The sequence below is a fragment of the Canis aureus genome, chromosome 5 (genome assembly GCF_053574225.1).
Source record: "Canis aureus isolate CA01 chromosome 5, VMU_Caureus_v.1.0, whole genome shotgun sequence".
In the NCBI taxonomy this organism is placed as follows: domain Eukaryota; kingdom Metazoa; phylum Chordata; class Mammalia; order Carnivora; family Canidae; genus Canis; species Canis aureus.
The window spans coordinates 51384070-51409611 of NC_135615.1; the positions used below are offsets into that span (position 1 = coordinate 51384070).

Here is a 25542-nt window from a genome sequence, read left to right on the forward strand (position 1 = left end):
TTACCTGAGGGGACAGCCACCAGGCTCAATCAGTGGGTCAACTGGCATGTGTCTCTGTAACTTTGAAGCAGTTGTGCTTCATAGATTGAGACAAAATATTAAGAAAGCAAGAAGACTTATCAAATTACAGCCAAGACTATACAATGAAAAATATTTTATATGATTTATTTGGGTGGAACAAATACTAGCCTAGTGACAGAATTTAAGTCAGTCAAAAATTATCTAAACATTTAAAACAAAACGCATTTCAAAGTATGCACGTATGTAGGTCATTCTGGGGACGGGTCTGATAAGGAATACAGTAGCTTTATGTGTTTTTAGAAGACAAGTCACTGGGATTTTTGGTAATAATCAAATCTCAGAAAGGCAAGTGGGTCTAGAAGAGGACATAATAGGAACATACAAATAATAGGATATAAAAGACTCAGGTTATTTTCTGTGTGACCTTCTCATATGAGTGATTTCTTCTTGTAAAAACTGCTTAATTGGATTCTGAACTGGATGAAACCAAACTCCAATAAGTCATTTCTTTCCATAAGACTCTCTCAAGGTGTCTCATCGCTCATAGATTCAAGTCCAAGCTTCCAAACATGGAACATAAGACTTTTCTTGTGTTCCTGAAAACCTAATGGTTGTCTTGATTCTTCCCACTTCCTGCCTCACATATTGCTTGCAATTCTTGATACACACACCCCTTAGTTCTTTTCTGTTGTGGACTTTGTTCACAGTACCAACTCATCAGTAACTGCCAGGACTTCCACCTTAATCCTCAAATCAAAATCCAAGTCAAGCAGTACTTTCTTTAGGCAGCCTCTTCTAACTCCTCCAGGCTAAGTATCCTTCTGTGTTTCTATAAAAGCATGCTCAGGTCAATCACTGCACTTCTTACACATCGATGTGTTCTGCTGTTTCTCCTACCAACCAAATATGAACCTCTTCAGGGAAGCAAATGAGTCTCACCAATCTCTGTATCCCCAATACTTATTAGCAGTGTTTGCCATGCCAGGCACTCAATCGATGTTTGCTGAAGAAAGGAATCAATGGCCTTTTTTATCAACATTATTAATAATTCTGCAACCTAGTTAATTGAAGGTGACACAAGGCCATATAATATTAGAGTGAATCGTAAATATAGACACATAAAATTGTTTTACTCCTTATTTATTGATGTTTTGGCCTCAGAGAATCAAATATGTAAACAGATATGTATTAAGGGTGAACAATTAGGGATACCTGGAGAGATTTTAGCCAACAGATGATATGGAGAAAAGAAAGGGAATGTGTGGGCAGTAGATCCATCAGCTAAAAGTGATAGCCTCAGAGTGTTCAGATTATCAGGTTACAGATACAAAGCTAAACATAAATTCTATATGCATCTAGTGAAAATGACATACATTGGTTGGTAAGAATGTAAACCAAATATCAATTATCTGCTTAAAGAAGCTGAATGTGTTTAACAGTTATATTAATAAATTCAATCTACCATTATAGAATGCTACCTGCTTACTTATAACAATTTCTAAAATGAATAATATTACTTGAATTGTACTAAAATATTGATGAGCATATACATTAAGGACTGGAAGGGCTCTCAGGGAAACTGGGTACACTATGCTATAGATGAAAGACACCAAGGCCCAGAGAAATTAAATGATTTAGTTGAAAGTCACACGTGGTTAGGAAGGCCAGGACTTTTTTGGAATTTTTACTGTTAAATTCACTTTTCCCTCTGCTTCATACTGCCTCAGAGAAAACTTCACTAATCTTCTAAAATTTATTAATGAGATTTGTATGCTATCCCCACAACAAGATTACTTTGGAAGAAAACTAGTAAAATGAATTTTATTCAGATGAGTGATTTTATGAACTATTCTCATACTATGGGGAATTTACTTAAGAATAATTCTAAGAATGAATCTAGTGGAAAAAATTACTGAGCATTAAAATTTTTTAATTTGCACACTGTATTAGTTAATGAGTGCTGAATTTTATATAACTTTTCTGGACCATTATTGTGTCCCCATTCAGAAAACAAATCTAATGAGCCATAATCTCTATAACAAACAGAAATAAAAAAAACAAAAAATAATAATAATAAAAAAAAAACAAACAGAAATAAAACTCACAAATACCTGAATTAACTTTGTTTCATTACAATTATTAGCATTTTTTAAACCATGTTACACACTAAATGGGATGGGGTCATCCTTGTGCATGTAGCATTTTCTAATCATTTTTAAAAGCTTTTTTATTTTTTTCATCATGATAAAGAACTGTATTTACATAAAATGCAGTTTAAAAAAATAGGTAAAATACAGCAAGGCCAAACAAACCCTTAAAAACCTATTCCAACAACTGACAGAACTATTTTTTAAAAGAGGATTTCTTTTTGAGGAGGTCATTTGCCTAAATTAGATTATGGAAAAGCTAGAAGTATGAAAGCTTCCTCAGCTACAGTGCTAGAATAGGGATGTGGGTGTAGCTTCCTAGATTTTGAATATGGTGTGCGCGTGTTAAGAGGAGTTAAGAAGCACCCCTAGTCTGACTTAGGTCATGCCAGTGAGAGGAGCTGGATGAAGAAAGAATCAGTACACCTTCCCAGCCTGTGAGGTCACGTGTACTTACCTGATTTCACAAAAATGAATTCACCTGTAGCCATGTCTCTTAAGTTAGCAACTTGAAAATTTATAACTGCACCACAGTGAGGTATACGCAGTCTTTGGTGCCGAGCCATGATAACTGGTTAATGTTTGTTGCTGCCACAACAGGAAGTGTCTAACTCATTGGGTGTAAGGACTATTTGAATACTAAGCAAAGTAACACTGATCATTGTGAAATTAAAAATGTAACAAACATTTATATCTACTAATATATGTTTGAAAATGCTTACCCATATAAAATTTCCATTGTTATATAAAGGCTTTCATGATGCAACTCCCTGGCTCTTATATTTTAAAAAGTACAGAATAAAATTCTTAATCCTAAATTTTTGTCACTGCGCTTAAGGTCTACGACTGAAGTAAAAGAGAGAAATGTCCCAAACTGGTCATTTTTTGAAACCATAAATTCAGTGTGAAACCTGCTTTAAAACTACAAATTATTTTAGACAAATAAATATTTATGTTCACATTTATAAAAGTTTTCCACATTACTCATAGAAACAAGCTTCATAAAATTTACATACAGAATACAATAAAAATCAGTTCTGATGATGATTTAGCTGTCATCCTCCTAATTAAAAAGTTCTGTGTTTGAGGTATCACTTTAAGAGATGCCAATATGGCACATTTGTAAAACAACCCAGGAGTCTATCCTAAAAATTCTATCCAACACAGCATCAACTCTATGAAGCTGAACTACACTTGCACTTGTCTTTTTAAACAAGGAAGAAAATTTTAATTGTTACAATAATAGAGGTGGCAGGTACTAGACACTTTGTGTTTTGTGTAATGGTAAAACTTCCTTAAGTCTTTTAATTATTGTCTTCCTGCCAACACCACTGATTTAAAATGTCCTTGTTAAGACCAATAAAGCAGCTTCCTCTCCTATGACATCCAGAAAGGCTTGAAATTTAAAAACAGCAGTGAAAAATTTCACTACCTTTATATATTACCATAGGATATAAAGCTATTAAATTTTTCAGAGTCAAGAGCAAAGCATTATCCCCTACCTCACTTTATCACTGGGAGGTGGACACTTGATGATTCAGCAAATACTCATTAAGTGCTAAGTCGATAACCTGTGTTGACTGCAATAAAGCCATTTACAATCAACTGATGAAGTAATAACACTAGAGTCAGACACAGAGTCATGAATAACAAAAATGATGTGTTTTGAAGGTACAAATATCCACACTTGGGGCATGACTATCAAGTAATAAGACTGATTCAATACTTCAGAGTCAGCACACTAAAAATGTATTGCCAGACAATGGTCCCATATATGAAAAAAATGTCTATATGGAAAAGCCTGTGATTTATTGCAAAGCATAATTGTATAGCAAATTCCAAGGAAGGTCAGATAATTTTCAAAACCAAATCTTAGAATTTAATGGCTTAGGCCGGAGATTCAGTTACTTTTTGGAGATCTCAGAAGGATTAGGAGTGGATGAATGCTTCTCCTTTTTTCTCTTCTTTTTTTCCTTTTTATGATGTTTCCCTCTTTTTGACTTATTCTTTTTTTCTTTCTTCTTTTCTTTCTTCTGGTATTTTTGTTTCTTTTGCTTGGAAGTGTCCTCTTCAGTGGAACTGGATGAATAAGACCTACGGGCAATAATACACATGGACTGGTAATTGCATTTATGGCTGGAGAGGTTCACTGTAAATGGGATTTTACCTGCCTTAAATCATTTTTGAAGCAAGGTGGGGTATAAGCAAACTCAAAATGTGCTTTATATATTTGTATTCTCTTAAAATACTGACTGGAATTTTTGCTCCTTGGCCACAGAAACTGACAAAACAAATAACTCTATTCTGTTCGACTCTAGTAGTAAGTTAAATTCAGTAAGGATGTAATGATTTTTTCTGTGATTTTCAGTTTTTCATCCTGTCATATCCTTCAAAATCTTATAAGGTAAACAAAGCAGCATTTACCAAGCCTTTATTATATATACAATTCATTCACATATGCAGTAACTTGTTAGCAGAGTCTCTTAAAAGAGCTAAAAAAAAAAAAAAAAGACGTAATTATATAAAAAGGACTATAACTGTACCTTGGTATATATGGGTGAAAGCTGGAAATCAGCAAAATAAAAGCACTTTTGTTAATTCTTTTGATTTTTCAAGTTAGAATACTTGAATCCTCTAGATGCAGAGTGATACAGATGAGCACTTGCATTCCAAAGTAATTCTGACTAGTTACAAAAAAGATATTTAAATAAATATAAATAAATGGGATGATTTATCATTATTCTTTATTTTTCTAATATTAATCTGATACAAAATTAGGGGGAAAAGTATAGAATTTCTTCCTTTAAAATGAAAAAAAAAAAAAGAAAAAGAAAAGTAACAAAAAAGTAGAGAAGCCATCTCTTAAGATCTTGTATGAACAGGTATACAACCATGTACCCACACCCAAACTATAAATGTGTGACAGGACAGATCCGTCTTAGATTTCAACATCTCAAGAGATAGTTGAGTGATCTGACCGTTAGGAGTGAAACCTCAAACTAAGAAAATTTGACAAAGACACACAGGAGGAAAAAAATAAACACGTGAGAGCACCAGGCTGTGTCTGCAGAGTGACTCGTATGAATTCCCTGACCTTCCTGTTTAGGAACTCACGAGTTTTCCCTTGTTTCCTGTAATGCTCTACTCCTTTTTCCATCTTGTCTATCTTACTTGGACTTTTACCTGTTTCAGGGGCTTATTTTCTCAAGGATTCTCTTGTTCCCTCTTCAATTCTGTTATTGTTAATTCTTGTCTGTTTTCCTGTTTTAAAGACTCTGCTTGACCTCTGCATTCTGACTAGAGCTTCTTTGCCTATACATTTTTCTTTGGCTTTTTGGTCCCAGATTCTCATTTTTAAGGTACCGTGTCAGACCTGCACACAACAACAATTCTATTAAGGTGGCAAAATCTCTGCTAAGTATGCCCAGAAAAGTTCATTTAATTTCAGGTCCTGTTGGAGGTCGTGATACCCCAGTCTTGAATAAATAATCTGTTATGATAAAACAAGTATATTAGACTTTGGAAGAAATTTTTTTCATTTTTCCTATAAGCCATCTATCTTGCTGTGCTAATGCAAATCATTCAACAATACATGAGTCAGACTACAAAATACACTGGGTTCTACCTCCCTATTGTTTTTTTTTTTTAAAGATTTTTAATTTATTTATTAGAGATACAGAGAGAGAGAGAGAGAGAGAGAGAGAGAAGCAGGCTCCATGCTGGGAGCCTGATGTGGGACTCGATCCCGGGTCTCCAGGATCACACCCTGGGCTGAAGGTGGTGCTAAACCGCTAAGCCACTGGGGCTGCCCCCTATTAGTTATTATGTTAAAGATTATTTAACTCCCAACATTTGAGAGAAAGAGAAAACTTTTCCAATTTATAAAGTAGCTGAGGGCTAAAATGTACATATTAAAAGCTTTATGAAGTATAGCTTTTTGAAGTAAAGGTTCTGATTTGCAGAACCTACTTTATTAGAGAACTAGGGTCCAAGTCAGACATTACTAGCGTCAAGGGCCTTAAAAATGTCTGTATGTACATGTTTATTCTAGTATAAATGAAATTGCACCCATTAACCAAAGAAGAAACTGCTTCTTAATTCTTTTGATCAATTTCTTTAACCAGTTAGTTATTAAAAGAGTTGATACTAAAAATTCATGGGTGGCTGATGAGGGTTCTGAGAGACCTAAAAGAATTTTTAGCATGATTAGTGAGCATGTAAATCCTATTAATAACTTAATTTTGTAGCCATGGCAATGATATTTTGAGAATACAAATTTTTTTTGAGAATACAAATATTTAAGCTCCAACTTCATATATATGAGGACAAAATATATATGTAAATAATTTAGACATCATCTAATTGAAAGCCTGGATGATGTTTTAAACTCAAAATTCTAGAACACATAAAAGAAGGGAGGGTGGCTATTATTTATTTATACCTTAATTTGCTACAAAAAAAAATTAAGTTGGCTGAATATCAACTTTATTTTTGATTCCTGACTTTAATATTTTAAACAACTGATTATCTAATTCCCATTAGGAAAAAAAACTAGTGCCAAATTAACTGGACAACACGCACAAAATAAAATTTTGTAATTCATCCTGGATTTACTGTCCTGCTTTTAAAAAGCAATGATGTTAAAAAATACCTTTTCCTTTTTTTTTTCAACTTGATTTTCTCCTTGCTTTTTGCTTTTTTCTTCTCCTCTTCTTCATTTACTCCTGTGTGTTGAGGGGAAAGAATCAGGACATGATGAATCCATATCTAATACGGTAGGTACACATTTTTTTATTTTGCTTGTTGATCAATTTCATTGGTTAGAATATTATGCTTTTCTTGTAACACTTTCTCCTTTCTTGATAGTTTTTTAAATTGAGGTATAATGACATATAACATTATATTACTTTCAAGCATAAAACATAATAGTTTGATACCTGCATACATCATAAAGTAATCACTGTAAGTCTAGTTAACATCTATCACAATGTTATACAGTTATATTTACTATAAGCCTAGCTAACATCTATCGCGTTATACAGTTACCAGAAATATTTTTTCTTATGATGAGAATTTTTAAGACCTACTCTCCTACCAATTTTCAAATATATGATACAGCACTATTTATTAACTACAGTCAACATGAACGTGACATCTCCATGACTTACTTATTTTATAACTGGAAGTTTGTACCTTTTGACCACCCTCATCAGCAGCCTAATAACCACAAATCTCTTCTCTGTATCTATGAGCTTGCTTTTTTTTTTCTTTTTTAAGATTTCACATTTGAATGAAATCATACAGTATTTGTTTTTCTCTGACTTATTCCACTTAGCTTAATACCCTTAAGGTCCATTAATTATTTTTATTTATTAAGAAGCTTATAAAAATATTATATGCTTTCAATAAACATTTCAAATACTACTAGGTACATTAAGGAAAAAGTTCATATACTCCACTGTTAATTCCTATAGCAAATCAATGTCAACAATTTGGTGTGTACCTTTTCAGATCTTAAAAAACAAAACATACAATCAGATACAGCTTCTTCTTTTTTTTTTTTTTTTAAGTATATGCCATGCGCAATATGGGACTTGAACTTACCACCCTGAGATCAAGACGGCTGATCCTACATGTTCTACTGACTGAGCCAGCCAGGTGCCCCTCAAATACAGTTTTAAAATTTTCTTTTTCAAGTAAACTTAGCATCATGGGACTCAAGGGTCATGAGGTTAGGTTAACAGGACAGTAACAACAGATCTAATATTTATGTTTTTGGTATCCCTGAAGGAAAGGATATATACTATTTTCTAACATGTTTCTAAAATGAACAATTTGGTGTATTTTCTTCTAAGCTTGCTAATAACCAAATATGTACATATAATCACTTATATAAAATAATTACATGTGACTCCCAAGTTTTTTCTTTTGAAAGACAGATATATGATATTTTATATGATATATACATACAGTGGTATATATAATATTTTGCAACTTATTTCACCTTTGTTAAAAATCAGTTGGACAGGGAAGAAAAATCAATTAGATTTCTGCTTCTGGGAAGATGAAGTAAGTATACTCTTCCTATTCCTCCAGTAAGTTCAACTAAAAATACCAGACATTATAAAAACAAACATTAAAAAAACCTGAAAAGTAGAAATAAGATAGACCGGTCAAGGATCTTGAAACCCAGAGAATGACAAAGTAGTGGATTCCCTGGAATTCTTCTCGCTTCCTATAGCCCAGAGTTGGAGCTGAAGAAGCTGGCAACTTGGCAATGTCAACAGGTACAGACAAAAATGCCCCAACAAAAGCCTGATTTCTTTAGCCAAAGGCTAGGGAGAGGTAGCTGTAGATATTAACTGCCCTTACTCAAGCCTAACACCACAGAAAATTCTGGCATCAACCCCAATCATGTAAGCAGCAGCTAGATGGGAAATTAGACATTCTCCCCTTGTAAAGCTATGATAGGGCACCTCAATTCCACAGTCTGAGGAGTCTAAGTAAGTGGCCAGAACTTTTATCTCTATTGGCCAGTAAAAAGATCTCCACTAAGAGAGTCAATGGAGACCACATAGGAATGTAATGATGAGGTACTCCTCCCATCTACAATGAAGTGCTGTCAGAGGAGATCTAATGAAAGTCAGGGCCTTCATCATCAAGACCACTCCCACCATGGGATACCCTAATAGTGGTAACAGGATCACTCCCACCTCACACAAGAAGCCATGACCACTTTGAGTGCTGGTGGAACCTGAGTGGAAAAACAGAACTTATGTCTCCACCTGGCAGTCACAAGGTGGCATCCTCATTTTCCCTTCTGGGGTGGTACCAGAGAAAATCAGAAAAGAAAAGGTTTAAGAAAAGTCAGAGTTTCTTTTTTTCTTTTTTTAAAGATTTTATTTATTTTTTCATAATAGACATAGAGAGAGAGAGAGGCAGAGACACAGGCAGAGGGAGAAGCAGGCTCCATTCCAGGAGCCCGACGCGGGACTCAATCCCAGGATTCCAGGATCGCGCCCTGGGCCAAAGGCAGGCGCCAAACCACTGAGCCACCCAGGGATCTCTGGAGTTTCATAATATAACAATGCCCAAATTTCAGTTGAAAAGAACTCATCAAGTCAAGAACCAGGAAGATCTCAAACTGAATGAAAAATGAAACAATCAATATGACAACACCATAATGAGAGATTATAATCTGAAAGAGATGTTAAAGCAGCCATTACAAAAATGTTTCTATGAACCAAATAATGAGGTATTTGAAATAAATGAAAAAAAATATGAAAGCCCCAAAGAAATTAAAAATCCAAAGAAGAACAAAATAAAAATTTTAGAAGTAAAAACACATTACATGGAAATACAATAGTCAGCAGATGGGCTCAGTAGCAGAATGCAAAGCATGTAAGAAAAATATCACTGAACAGGAAAACAATAAAAATCACCCAATCTGAGCAATGGAGAGGAAACAGATTTAAAAAAGAGACTCGGGGTCTGTGGGACAATAACAAAAGATACAATATTTATGTTACTAGAGTTCTAGAAGGAGAGTATAAAGAAGGAGGGGCTTAAAAAGTACTTGTAGCTGAGTGAATCCCAAACAAGATAAATCCAAAGAAATCCATATCAAGACATAAAACAATTAAACCTTTGAAAACTAATGAAAAAAATCTTAAAAGTAGCCAGAGGGAAAAAACCACATTATTTATGTGAATGAAACAATTAGAATGGAAGCAGATTTCTTATTAGAAAGCGTGGAAGCCAGAAATACGTGGCACAACATTTTATAAGTGCTGAAAGAAAAGAAAGGTCAACCTGGAATCCTCTACCCAGTAAAAATATTCTTCAGGAATGAGGGAGAAATTAAGACATTCTCAGATAAGAAAAAGTAAGAATATGTCACCAGCAGAAAGACCCTAAAAGAATGGCTAAAGGAAGTTCTCTAAATGGAAAGGAAGTGATAAAAAAAGGAACGCTGGAACATTGAGAAGAACGAACATAGGAAGCAAAAACATGAATACGATAGGCTTCTCTTCTCTTGAGTTCCTAAATTATGTTTGGTGATGGAAACAAAAGCTATATAATCATCTCATGTAGTTCTAAATGTATGTAGAGAACACATTCAAGACAAATGTACAGTAAAGGGGAGAGGGTAAAGGGGAATAAAGGGAGGCAGGTTTTCTACTGTTCAATTAGTATAATGACAATACCAGTAGACTGTGATTAATTATGTATATATGATACCTACAGCAAGCCCTAAATTATGTATATATTATACCTACAGCAATCCCTATAAATTGCTATACAAAACATCACAGAAAAATTTACAAACACTACGGACAGAGTCGAAGACACTACAGGCAAACCAAAATGCAATTCCATAAGTGTTTCAGTGATGCTATAACTAAATCAAAGCACTAGAGATAATCTTAAAAGATGTTCAAGTACCCAGAGGAAGGCAGGAAAAAAAAAACAAGAATGAAAAAAACAAGAATGAAAAACAGAGGGAACAGAAAACAAGTAATAAAATGGCAGGATTAGCCCTAACATGTAAATAATTAATGTAAAAAAAAAAAAAGAAAGCAATTAAAAGAAATGTGCAGAGTGGACTGAAAAATACGATCCATCCCTCACACTGTCATAAGACTCCCACCTCAAATAAAATTATATAGACAAATTGAGCAAAAGGATAGAAATGTCAAACAAACATCATCCAAAGGAAGCTAGAGTGGCTATATTAATAGCAGATAAAACAGACTTCAGAATGAAGAAAATTACCAGTGAGAGAAAGAGATTTAATACAATGATAAAAGTTTCAACTCAATGCAGAAAATGCCTTTAGTAAAACTGACAATGATTTCATAATAAATACTTTCAGAGAAGATAAGAATAGAGAGAATCTTTCTCTTTCCTTTTTATTTTTATTTATTTATTTATTTATTTATTTATTTATTTATTTATTTATTTATTTATTTTTAAAGATTTTATTTATTTTTTCATGAGAGACACAGAGAGACAAAAAGGCAGAGACATAGGCAGAGGAGAAGCAGACCCATGCAGGGAGCCCGACGTTGTACTTGATCTCGGGACTCCAGAATTACGTGCTGGGCCAAAGGCAGGCGCTAAATAGCTAAGCCACCCAGGGATCCCCTCTCTTTCCTTTTTAAAGATTTTATTTATTTGAGAGAGAGAAAGAGAGAAAGAGAGAAAGAGCACAAGCTAGTGGCAAGAGGGAGAAGGAGAAGCAGGCTCCCCAGTGAGCAGGGAGCCTGATGCAGGACTCGGTCCTAGGACTCTGGGATCATGACCTAGGCTGGGCCAAAGGCAGACGCTTAACTGACTGTACCACCCAGCAGCCCCCAAGAGAATCTTTTTCAACTTATATAAAACTTATGGCTAACATTATACTTAATGGTGAAAGTATAAATGCTTTTTTCCTCCAGGATTAGACTCCAGGTAAGAACATAGTCTCTCACCACTCTTTCTCAACACAGTGCTGCAAGTTCTAGGCATGGCAATAAAGCAAGAAACAAGAAGTAAGAGACTTACAAATCGAAAAGAAATAAATGAAACCATTCCTGTTTGTAGATGGTATGTTGGCTTACATAGAAAATCCCAAGGAACCTATAAAAATCTCTTAGAAATAGGTGAGCTGAGCAAGTATAAACATACACAAAAGAATCACATTTCTATATACTAGTAATAAACAGAGACAACAACATTCAGAATACTTCATTTATAGTTATTTTTAATAAAATAAATGGTTGTAGGTATAAAGCTAATAAAACATGTACAAGACTTTATACCGAAAACTACACAATGCTGAATAAAGAAATCAAAGACCTAAATAAATGGAGAGACAGATCATGTTCATAGATTGGAAGATTCAAGAAGGTAAGGATGTCCCAATTCTCCCTAAACTGATATACATGTATAATGCAATTTCTATCAAAATCCCAACAAGATTTCTTTGTAGATATAGTTAGTATTATAAAATTTATGTGGAAAGAACAGAGAATAATTAAAACAATTCTGGATAAGAATAAAATGGGAAGAATCAGTCTAGTCACTTTTAAGACTTAACTATGTTAATCAAGACTGTGTGGCAGTGGTGGAAGGAAAGACATAGATCAGTGGAATAGAAGATAGAACTTAGACCAACTGATTTTTAGCAAAAATGCAAGAGCAGTTTAATGGAGAAAGATAGCTTTCCAACAGAGTGCTGGAACAACTGGTTGTCTTTAAGCAAAAGACTAAGACTTGGCTTAAGACTTTCACACAAAAACCAACTCAAAAAAAAAAATCATGGACTTAAATACTATTCAACAAGAAATACAAACAAACTATTGAAAATACGCAGCAACTTGAGTGAATCTCCAGAGAATTATACCTAGTGGAAGATGCCAATCTAAAAAGATCATATACTATATTAATCCATTCATAAAACATTTTTGAAAGCATAAAACATTTTGAAATTCCAGCAAATTTTTGATTGCCAGAAATTAAGAAGGTAGTAAGGACCAGAGGGAGGTGGGCGTGGCTTTTAAAAGGCAGTATGAGTGGCCCTTGGTGTGACAGAAATATACTATATCTTGATTTTATCAATGTCAGAATCCAAATGTGGAAGATATCGCCATTGAGGGAAACTGGGTAAAGGGCACAAAGTCCTCTCTACACTATCGCTTATAGCTGCACATGAATCTACAATTCTCTGAACATAAAAAGTTCAAAAAAATCAATTGGCCATAAATGTATTGGTCTTTTTTGTTCTATGCTATCCTTTTATCAATATCACACCGCCTTAATTACTTGTAGCTTTATTCTAAGTTCTGGAATCAGGCTGTGCTAGTCCTCCAATTTTATTACTCTTTTCCAAAGTATTTTGGCTATTCTAGGTTCTTTACATTTCCACAAGACCTTTAAGATTCATTTGTCAATTTCTAATACAGCCTGCTAGAATTTTGATTGTGGGTAGTTTGAATCCATACATCATGTTGGGGAGAATTGATATCTTGAAAAGATTGAATCTTCTCTTCCATGAATATGATCTTTTGATTCATTCATTTCTTTAAATTCCCTCAGCCATGTTTTGTATGTTTCAAGCTTGCACACCTTCTGTCAGTTTATCCCTAAGTATTTCACATTCTTCATGGTGTCATAAAAGGTATTTTTAAAATTTCAGTTTTTGATGGTTCATTGTCACAATACAGAAATATAATTGATTTTGTGCCCATTGATCAATCACGGGCAGAGGGAGAGGCAGGCTCCTTGCAGGGAACCCGATGTGGGACTGGATCCCAGGACTCCAGGATCACGCCCTGGGCCAAAGGCTGACGCTCAACGGTTGAGCCACCCAGAGATCCCTGGTCTTATAAATTGAGTTGAAAAGTACTCCCTCCTCTTCAAGTTTTAAGATTTTTATGTAGAAATGGTATTATTTCTTCTGTAACATCTGGTAAAATTGAGAAGCCATTCAGCTATGGAGTGAGTCTTCTTTGTTCAAAGTTTTTAACCTAAACATTTAACTTCTTTAATAGATGCACACCATTCAGTCTACTTCTTCTTGAAAGAGTTTTGGTAGTTTGTATGTTTCAAGTAACTGACCATTTTATCTAAGTTGTCCAATTTATTAGCATAAAGTTTTTCACAATACTCCCTTATTTTAATATCTGTAGTAGTAGTGTTGTCAGTTCTTTCATTTCTGATACTGGTTTTTGTTGGCTTGTTTTGATTTTTACCTGATCAGTTCAGAGTGCAATCTTTCAATTTTACAGATCTTCCCAAAGGACTAGCTTTTGGTTTTACTACTTTTTTTCTATTGTTTTCTTATTTTCCATTCCAGTGACTTCATCTCTGATCTTTTAAAAAAAATTTTTTTTTATTTTTTATTTATTTATGATAGGCACACAGTGAGAGAGAGAGGCAGAGACACAGGCAGAGGGGGAAGCAGGCTCCATGCACCGGGAGCCCGACGTGGGATTCGATCCTGGGTCTCCAGGATCGCGCCCTGGGCCAAAGGCAGGCGCTAAACCACTGCGCCACCCAGGGATCCCTGTGATCTTTTTTATTTTCTTTCTTCTGCTCACTTTGAGTTTCATTACTCTTCTTCTAGTGTTAAAGGCAGAGGTTAAGTTATAAATTTGAGACATTTATTCCTTTCTAATATAGGAATTTAGTGCTGTCAATTTGCCTTAATACTACTTTAGAAGCATCTCATAATATTATGTTGTGTTTTTTGTTTATTCAGTTCAAAATACTTTCTAATTTCCTTTTGTTTTTTTCTTAGACCCAATCAGTTTGTCTCAAATAGTTTGAATTTGTTATTAGGTGCATGACCACTTAGTATTCATAAACACTTATTATTCATATGTCCTCTTCACTAACATTTTTATCATTATAAAGAAACCCTCTTTATCCCTAGTCATATTCTGTATTGAAACTGACTTGATCTGATATTAAAATAGTTACTTTGGGCAGCCCAGGTGGCTCAGCGGTTTAGCGCTGCCTTCAGCCCAGGGCGTGATCCTGGAGACCTGGGATAGAGTCCCATGTTGGGCTCCCTGCATGGAGCTTCCTTCTCCCTCGGCCTGTGTCTCTGCCTCTCTGCCTCTCTCTCTCTCTCTCTTTCTCTCTCTCTCTGTGTCTCTCATGAATAAATAAAATCTTAAAAAAAATAGTCACTTTAACTTTCTCTCATGCAGGTTTTTTTTTTTTTTTTGTATCTGTAAGTTCAGAATGACTAGTATAAACATGCCCCTCCTCCCAAGTTATAACAAACCACGCAAATAAGTAGCTATGGGAAAAATAACCACTTCCATTTAGGAATGATGGACAAGGAGTCCAAGGACTAGGTTATACAGAGAAATTAATTCTAATAAAGGCAAAATAATTCTAGAATTTAAGAACTATTTTTTCCTGGCTACTACTTAGGAACTAGCATTATTAACAATAATTGTACATGTGAATTCACACACTGTAAACAGAAGTTCCACTTAGTTCAGTGTTTCTACGCTACCACTCTTAAAACGATTCCACCTCTATTTATTGAAGTTCCTTCTGAGACAGAATGTTGAAATGTACATAAACATAGGGAAAAGAATCTAAATTTTTACAAAACCGTATTTTCTTAGAAAATGATACAATCAACCCTTGGAATATAAAATTAAAGGCAAAAACCCCGTGTGTACTTTTGCACTTAGGTTTTGTAATGATCAGCAAGAATGGTAGTCTCTAGTGTAAAAAAACAGGAGTCAGAGTGTATGATCCAGTGCTTAGAGACAACTTTGGGATAACGTGAAAGAACCATCCTAGTAGTATCAGCAGAGTTAGCTACTTGATCTTTGTTTGCATATGTCACCAGGTTTGTAGCTACTCCAGTTGCTTTTAAATACCTAACAAAAGGGATCCCTGGGTGGCGCAGCGGTTTAGCGCCTGCCTTTGGCCCAGGGCGCGATCCTGGAGACCGGGGATCGAATCCCACATCGAATCCCACATCGAATCCCACATCGAATCCCACATCGAATCCCACATCGAATCCCACATCGAATCCCACATCGAATCCCACATCGAATCCCACATCGGACTCCCGGTGCACGGAGCCTTGCTTCTCCCTCTGCCTGTGTCTCTGCCTCTCTCTCTCTCTGTGACTATCATAAAAAAATAAAAATTAAAAAAAAAAAGATAAAAAAAAAAAAAACCTAACAAAATAGTTCCAAACCTAGATCCATTAATCTAAATTTCCCATTCACTTTTGTTACTTCTAATCAACTACTTAGCAAATATCTTTCATGGCTTTCTTATAAAAAGTACGTTTTGAGCCAAATACAGGTTTTATTCTAATCATGTTACAGATTCATTTAAGCTCTATCTTTATGAAGCTTGAAACCACCACTTAAGTCGTTCACTTGAATCTAATTCCAGCAGTTACTAAAGAGAACAAGCGACACAATTATTGGTAACGTGCAAATACCTGATTTGGGCATTTTCTCCTGAGCAGCATTCAGTATCAACCATCTTTAAATACTATCAAGTATGAATTTAACATAAAACTTTCTTTAACAGGGTGGGTGGCTCGGCGGTTTAGCACTGCCTTCAGCCCAGGGCCTGATCCTGGAGACCCGGGATCGAGTCCCATGTCAGGCTCCCTGCATGGAGCCTGCTTCTCCCTCTGCCTGTGTCTCTGCCTCTCTCTCTCTCTCTCTCTCTGTGTCTCTCATGAATAAATAAATAAAATCTTAAAAAAAAAAAAAAACAACTTTCTTAAACAAACCAAACCAAAATATCAAACTAAGCCCAAACTCCCAAATTTGCCAAAACACAACACTTCTTTTCTGGACAGAACTAAAAGAATATCATAAAATATTAAGGGATGAGATATGAGAAGAGGACTATTTCCTGATGACAGGTGAATAGTTAATAGTTAATTAATATTAAATAACTCCAGGTACAATAGAAGGGGAAAAAAATCCATATTCTTGAATTTCTTGGGACCTCGGTAAACAGTAAAATCCTTTTACCTTGACTTTCTACATACTATAACATAAATAGGACTTCAGATATTTGCTACTACCACGTGCGATTCCAAAGGCAAGTTTCTGCAGCAAGTTCAAAACATACTCTAACACCTCTAATACCTTCACAAGCTTCCTAAAGCATTGTAGTGTCACTAAACAGTAAGCATGCTCATACACAAACACACACAGTGAGTCCATAACATCATATAATCCTCATTATACATGGATTATTCAACCTTTCCCTGTTCACAGCACTTGTAATACAACTGTATAAGGCTTCACAGGTTCCAGGTTGTCATACTATAAGACAACAATGTTTGCTCCTATCCATGTCATGTCCTGCTCTCATGTTTTCCAATTTGTGTCAAAAATTGATGTATTTGTCATTTAGACATTTGTTTTAAATGAAATAAATTACTTTCTATTAATTCCTTAAATACATTAAATACATTGAAAAACATACAACATGATAGAAATAAACGAAAGCAGAAGCAAAAAAGAATATAACTTATACAAAAGTAAGTTTTGAGTTTTATTTGGTGATGTTTCCCTCTCTTCCCCTTTATGTTTCTATTTCATAAAAGCAGGAAAACTAATTAACATAAGCACACTAAAAATTCTTCACTTTCTTCTGGCTTGCTATTCTTACTGTGATTATAAAAAATTCCCCAAACCATAACTTACTCAAGACTGCTGATATTAGAGCTCTCTCTAAGAACCAAGGAAGGATTCAAGGAGCCCTCAGAACCACTAAAGGCTGTGGCATGAGAACTGAACAAGTCAGCATTGTATCCTCACCCCATCAGACATCCTGAGCAGTAGCAGATAAGTTACCCATGGAACTAACCACCCCTCTATACTCCCTTCCTCCCTGTATTGAAGAACCAATTTATTGTTTATGTGAGTAGGGGGACACTGGGCTTCCATTAGATGACCATGAAATAAATAATTCTTTATTATTAAAATATGCATGATGAGCTGAAATAAGCACTCTCCTGAGAGGGAGCCACGAGACTTGGAAACAAGTTCTGAGCTTAACTTTAAGTGGCCATAGGCAAGTGTATCTTTTTAAGGAAAAAAAAAAAAGTTTATATTGAGTCAGTTATTCTCAATATGAGGTTAAGGGAAAGCTGCTTCTAACAAGGAAGTTTTACCCACTACTTCCTATCCTGGTGGTTATAGTAATATTAACTCCCTCCCTTTCCTGCCAAGGTGAGATTTGTCCCAGATTTTCTGATTAAAAAATCACCTCTAGACTAAATCACTATTCAGGTTGAGAGTGTACTTTATCCTTCAGATCAATGTGGTGATGGAAAAAAGGTGAAGAACCAATAGATTGGATAATCTCTAAGGTAGGAGAGCAGCACACTGTACTGTAAGCAGTATGGGACTACTGGGCAAGAAACATGATCACAGTGCTGGCTTTGCTGTGACAAGTCAGTGACCTACGGAGTCATCTGTCCTTAGTTCCTTTTTCTGTAAAACTAGGTTTAAATTATGGGTTCTCTAAAAGCCTTACTAATTCTAAAACTTTTGGTTTGGTCTGATTCTGGGTTTTCTCGGTTTTGTTTTTGCTTGTTTTTTTTTTTTGTTGTTGTTTTGTTTTGTTTTAAGATAGGGCAGTGTAGATGGATGGGCTAGAAACTGTCCCTATGGAGCTGACAATCTTAGGCTTTTTCTCCTAGAATCTTTAGCTTTGCTCTTTTCAGCCTGGTCTCTGTGACTGGTGTGGCTGTCTTCAGGAGATCTCCTCTACAAGTGCTCTAGAAACACCCTTCTTATCTCTACTTCCTATAGTTTTCCTTCTTAGGGTCTACTCCCTTACTTTGGAAGAAACCTCTGGAATCAGTGCTCTAACAAAGAGTATGTAAGAGGAAATTTTTTTTTTTTTAACTTTGAATGACTGCCAAAGCCTTTATTCTATTTCACACTTGGTTGATAATTTGATTGGGTATAATTTGATATAATTTTCCTTCAAAAATCTGAAAGCATTACCACGTCTACTAAGTTTCTAGTATTTCTTTAGAGAAGAACAGAGTTATTCTGACTCTTGATCTTTCACCTGTAACCTGTTTTATCTTTGACTCTGGGAGTTTGAATTATATTCTCCTTATTTCCTATTGTATGAAGTTTTTTAAAAGTGTGGTTTTGTGTGGATCTATTTCTGACACTGTGCTTAGTTCTTGTTGAATCCTTTCATCTGGAAACTAATGTTCTTCAGTTCTTGGAAACTCCATCTTTCTCTTTCTAGAGTTCATCTGAATGAAGTATTCCCCTGATTGAGTCTTCAATTGCCTAATCTTTTTTTTTTTCTCTTGTTTTGCTTGTTAGATTTATCTTCCATCTCTTTCAAGTTTTTTTTATGTCTGCTTCTTTTTTAATTTTCAAAAGTTCTTTTGTTGTTTTGTTCTTTTTATAGAATCTTATCCTTCTTTCATGGGTGCTATAGCTTATTTTTCTACAAAATTGGATATTAATGACTTTTGTTTTCTTCTCCCTGCACAGACTCTATCCTTCAGGTTGATCTGTCTGCTGGTTGGTTTTGGTATCTACATTTCACATGAGAGTCTTTCCTCAGAAATTTAGTGCTCCCTGATTGTGTAAAAATCTCACACAGTTTTGAGCAAGTGAAATTTAGAAATCTTAACTTTGCTGGTAATTTGGCTGTCACATCCTTTAAGTTCCTGAGGTCAGTATCTTTATTTCTTTCTTCTGAGACCAGTCAGACCTCCTAGAGATTAATCTTTAAATCTTCTACCTGAGTGATTCTACCCAGAGTCTGGGAACCAAAGAGGTGAAGATGGCTGGAAGGTTCTCATCATTTTCTACCTGTACTTTAACTTATTGTTTTCATCTGTGTTTGGTATGTCCTAGTTTTAAGACCCTTTGTTTTACCCTGTCTAGAAAACAGAACTGTAGTAGCCACTGAGGTGATAGAGGGAAGCCATCTGGCTTCACAGAGTAGGGAAAGCAAATTGAGGAGGATTACTTCAGATTTTTAACCAATCCTCTGTTTTTAGCTTTACAAATGTCATCACAGAGGTACCTGAGGATACTCATTATCAAGTCTTTAGGGAGTTTTGAAGTGTATACTATCAGGTTACTCCTTAGACCTCCTACTATTAAAGGATTGAACTTTCTCAAGTGTGCAGTGCATTATCACTAAACTCCTCTGCTTTTTAAAATTTTGTTATTATTGCTATCTCATTTTCTTTCTCTTTGTGGGTTTATGTTTTTTAAAAAAAAGTCTTCCACTATCATTTCGTGGTGTTTCAGTATGTGATAAAATCAAAGGTGTACACTCAAGCAGCTATCTTTACCTGAAGCTGTATATACTCATATGTAGTGTAAGTCTTGTCTGCCGTTTTTAGGATTCTCTCCTTCTTCTGCCTTCCCAGCTTGTCCTAGTATGCTGGCATTTGACTTCATTTACCTTCACTAGATGTAATATGGAAAACTTAAAAAGTTTTAAAGTGTTTATGGTTTATTTTTGACTTGTGATCTAAAATGAGACTTTAACCTTTTTGTATCTCTCTCATTCCAAGCATTTTTATTCTGTGTGACATCTACCATATGGCATTTTGAAGTTTACAAAGTATTTTCACATACATACAGCATTATTTTATTCCTAAAAACCCCTTGCAAGGATAGGCCATTTTATATACAAGATGGGAAAAGAAATGGTTAAACAGGTATGCAATCTACTCTCTCTTTGAGGAGAAAGGAGGATGCCACCAAGAAAGAAAACAGATAATTTATCAAATTTCTTTGTAAACATGCTAATGAGAGACCTCCTGGAAACAAATTAATGGTATTTGCTAGCTTGAGAATACTTTGAAGGGGGGAGCAGAAACAGGATTGTGCTTAAATAACAGAAATTTATTTTCTTATAATTCTGAAAGCTACAAGCCTATGATCAAGTTGTTGGCAAGAGAATCCTTATTTATAGATTTCTTATAGCAGGATGTATCTATTTTGTCCAAGATTGCATATGGTAAATAATCCCAGCATCTATGGATTTATGAGGCATGTCACCCTGGAAAATGCAACTATATGGACATAAAATTAAGATGCTTCATGACTAAATGACTTTTTTGTGTGTGTAAGTAATAAAGAAACCTCATGTTAATCTCAGCCAGAGGGGGTTCTGACATAGAAAGAAAATACCTGGGGAGCTGTACTAATGGTCTTAGAACTCTTGCAGCTTTCCCTCTGCCTCATGATCATTTATATATTTGAAACCATTAGTAAAGCTGGATAATGGCTAAGGTCACTGATTTGAAGGAATATGATTTAACAAACTAATACTTTGTGTTATCCCGCAAGGAAATCAAGGTTCACAGTGGTTAAATGACTTGCTGAAAGTCACATGCTACAAATGGCCAAACAAGTGTAGAAACGAAGTCTTAAATCAGACTCTTTGTACCATGTGACATATGATAATGTGATGGAAACAACAATGACAAAACCTGTGTTGCGGAATCAGAAGTAGACTTGCCTCCTGGTTCTAACACTGATCAGCTGTTTGATTTTGGGCAAAGTACTTGCAACATTCAAAGTCTATTTCCTTACCTATGCACTATCTCTTATATAAAATACACAAGATATCTAAATGATAAATACAACAGAAAAATAGATAAACATGACATAATACAACAGAATGTTTAGGAACATTTTTAAAGGATGGAGGGAAAGAAAAGCATTACTTACTTTTTTCTTGTAATGCCTGCAATTTATTCAGTTCTTCATTCTCTTCATCGCTCTCTTCACTGCTTGTACTGCTCACATCCAAAACTATGTCCCTTTTGGGATCTACTCGGAGAAAGTTGCGGCATTCAAATGTCAGGTGACCAGCTAAGTAAAATAAACAAACAAAAATGTGAATGACAAAATAACACATACACTATATATTTTTATTTTGTTGCCTCATGGTTAAGAAACCAGTTATACTTTTATTTTTATTTTATTTTTTTCCCAGTTACACTTTTAATGATTTAATGTTTAGTTCCAACTTCTATTATTCAGTGGGTAGTACTTTGCTTTTCCTGAATGAACCATGCAGAGAGAGAACTTTTTCCTTTATTCATCAGGGCTTCTAATTTAATAAGCACTTTTTGGCTACATCATACTTCATGTATTTTCCCTTTCTATGTACTTACTTACAGAGTGAGTATATAGCTTTCATCTAATTAAAAGTGCCATGATAATATAACTGTGCTTTGAAAAAAAAAAAAAGATTTATTCATTCATTTTAGAGATAGAATGAGCATGGGAGGGGGAAAAAGAAAGAGAAACTTCAGCAGACTCTTTGCTGAGCACGGAGTCTGATACAAGGCTTGATCTCAGGACCCTGAGATCATGACCTGAGCCAAAACCAAGAGTCAGAAGCTTAACTGACCGCACCACCCAGGGGCTCCTGATGGCGTTCTTTTTATTTATTTATTTTTTATTTTAAGATTTTATTTATTTATTCATGAGAGAGAGAGAGAGAGAGAGAGAGAGAGGCAGAGGCACAGGCAGAGGGAGAAGCAGGCTCCGTGCAGGGAGCCTGACGCGGGACTCGATCCCGGGACTCCAGGACAACGCCCTGAGCCAAAGGCAGGCGCTAAACCGCTGAGCCACCCAGGGACCCCTGATGGTGCTCTTCTAAAGAACACTTAAATAAAAATTTCATTCTGAAAAAAAAATTCATTCTGGCATCATTTGCCTCCTAAAGACTCTCCCAATAATAAAGCTATAATATTTACTTATTTATCACATGATACCATGTATTCAAAAATCAAATAGGACAAATACCAGAAAAGTACAGGAAATTATTATTACTATTTTTAAATGATGTTATTTTTTTTAAGATTTTTATTTATTCATGAGAGGCACAAGGAGAGGAGGCAGGCAGAGGGGGAAGCAGGCTTCCTGCAGGGACTTGATCCCAGGACCCTAGGATCACGACCTGAGCCAAAGGCAGAAGCTCAACCAGTGAGCCACCCAGGTGCCCCCAGTACAGGAAATAATATAACCAATATCCAAGTGCCTATCACCCACATGTTAACATTTTGTCATATTCACTTACAGTGTTTAAGGTAAATGTTTGCATGCCTGTGCGTGCGTGTGCATACACACATACATACACACAGGTGGGACTTTGCACAATTCCTTGGAATCCTGTCTTAATCTCATTCTACTCCCTCTGTCTTCAGAAGTTGGTACACTGCAGTTGGTATTCATCCTTCCAAAACAGCATATTGGATTATTTTATAACATAAACTCAGTGATATTTACCTATCATTCTGCAACTAGTTTTTGCCTCCCAATATTGTTTTGTATTCGTATATGCATTCAAATATAAATTCACACTAACACACTCACAATGAAACAAAAAGTTACCTGAAGCATTACTACGCTTGATACTCAGAAACAAAAATAAAAAACAACAACAAACAGTGCTGATGGTAACTACATAATTGATTTCACAACCCACTAATGATTCACTAACTTTGTGCTAGGGTTTATTTCTAGTTCTCTCTTTGAGTGTGAAATCCTTTGGAAGTTCTAAATTTATACAGTAACAACTCTAGTTAGAGTCCCAATCTTAACCTGGACCCCAAGCCTTGCTTTTATCCCCTGTACTCTGTCAACCCATATAAATACAAGTTCATGAACACAGGGTTCAGGAATACCCTCAATTATTACCTCTTTAAATTTCTGCTTTCCTTCGATTGTTGCCCTCTAATTCTTTCTTTCTAGAACACTATTGTATCTAAAATAATGTACTGTGCATTTTATACAAGTTTCTTAGTTGTTTACAAGAGGATCCAGTCTGCCATACTGCTGGAAACAAGTTTCCTCTGTTGTGATTTCTTTCCAAATGAATCATTCAGAAGTATGCAAACATATGCAGTTTTCAGATCATGCTTTCTGATCAGAAAGTAGGGTCTGAAGTTGGAAAAATCTCAAATACACAAATTAAGCTTATACCTAAAGGAACTGGAAAAAGAACAGCAAATAAAGTCTAAAACAAGCAGAAGAGAAATAATAAAGATTACAGCAGAACTCAATGAAATACAGACCAGAAAGACTGTAGTACAGATCAATGAAACCAGGAGCTGGTTCTTTGAAAGAATTATTAAGATAGACCCCTAGCCAGACTTATTTAAAAGAAAAAAAGACTCAAAGTAATAAAATCATGAATGAAAGAGGAGAGATCACAACCAATACCAAGGAAATACAAATGATTTTAAAAACATGTTATGAGCAACCACATGCCAACATATTAGGCAGTCTGAAAGAAATGGATACATTCCTGGAAACCTACAAATTACCAAAACTGAAACAGGAAGAAATAGAAAACCTGAATAGGCCAATAACCAGCAAGGAAATTGAAGCAGTCATCAAAAACTTCCCTAGGCCAGATGGCTTCCCAGGGGAATTGTACCAGACATTTAAAGAAGAAATAATACCAATTCTACTAAAGCTTTTTCAAAGGATAGAAATAGAAGGAATACTTCCAAACTCATTCTATGAGGCCAGCATTACCTTGATCCCAAAACCAGACAAAGACCCCACCGAAAAGGAGAATTACAGACCAATAATCCCTGATGAACACGGATGCAAAAAGATACTAGCCATCCAATAGGATCCAATGTACATTAAGAGGATTATTCACCAAGACCAAGTGGGGTTTATCCCTGGGATGCAAGTGTGGTTCAACATTCATAAAACAATCAACATGATAGGTCACATCAATAAAAGACAAGAACCATATGATCCTCTCAAAAGATGCAGAGAAAGCATTTGACAATATACAGCATCCATTCCTGATTAAAACTCTTTAGAGTGTAGGGATAAAGGGAACATCTATCAATATCATAAAAATCATCTATGAAAAGCCATAGTAAACATCATTCTCAATGGGGAAAAACTGAGAGCCTTTCCCCTAAGATCAGGAACACGACAGGGATGTCTACTCTCACCACTGCTATTCAACATAGTACTAGACGTCCTAGCCCCAACAATCAGACAACAAAAAGTTCATTTTTAAAAAATGAACTTCTGGAGAAAAAAAAAGTGGGATCTGTATGAGATCAGTTATTTGGTATTTGCTGAGATTTCTTCTGTGGATTATCATGTAATAAATTTATGAAATGACTTGGTATGTATTTTAAAAACATATATATCACTCTGTTGAATAGAGTGCTATGTCTATTTTGTTGCTCAAATCTTCATTTTTTTGTCTAATAACTTCTGATAGTATAATTTTCAAGTACTTCTATCGTTAAAAATTTGTCAATTTCTCCTTATAATACAGTTTTTGCTATAAATATTTGAAGATTATATTAGTAAGCACAATCAAGATCATTATCATTTTACCTTTTTCATTGATCTTGAATCTCTATTATTATTATTTTTTAAGATTTTATTTATTTATTGAGAGAGAGAGCACAAGCATGGGGAGAGGTGGAGGGAGGGAAAAGCAGACTCTCTGCTGAGCAGGGAGCCAGACATGGGGCTCAATCTCAGGACCCCGGGATCACGACCTCAGGCAGACGCTCAACCAACTGAGCTACTCAGGCGCCCCCGAATCTCTATTCCTACACTGCTCTTACCTCAAAAGTCTGATACTGAAATTACTCTACTACGCTTTCTGTTATTAATCATATTAAGTTGCCATTTTTGTGAGAAAACTTCTGAATATCAATATTTAACCTATCTCCTCCCCTGTCCCTTTATTTTGAAAATTTCTATGTAGCCTTTATGTTGTTTTATTAATAATGACATATAACTGCACTTAAGCCTATCTAATTTGATAGACCATTTTTTTCCCAATTATTGAAATTCCAGTTAGTTAACATACATTGTGATATGTT

At 35.2% G+C, this 25542-nt stretch overlaps 1 protein-coding gene across 1 annotated transcript in view; it reads right to left on the bottom strand.

Moving 5' to 3' along the window:
• Positions 1-1145: 1145 nt before the first annotated feature.
• The window catches only part of SREK1IP1 (SREK1 interacting protein 1), a 45956-nt gene continuing 21559 nt past the window's right edge, over positions 1146-25542 (bottom strand). The window contains exons 4-6 of the mRNA XM_077896496.1: positions 21389-21532; positions 6820-6892; positions 1146-4262 (exon numbers count right to left, since the gene is read on the bottom strand). Of these exons, the coding sequence (XP_077752622.1) occupies positions 4073-4262; positions 6820-6892; positions 21389-21532 (407 nt within the window). The 3' untranslated portion in view covers positions 1146-4072. The remainder of the gene's footprint in view (positions 4263-6819; positions 6893-21388; positions 21533-25542) is intronic.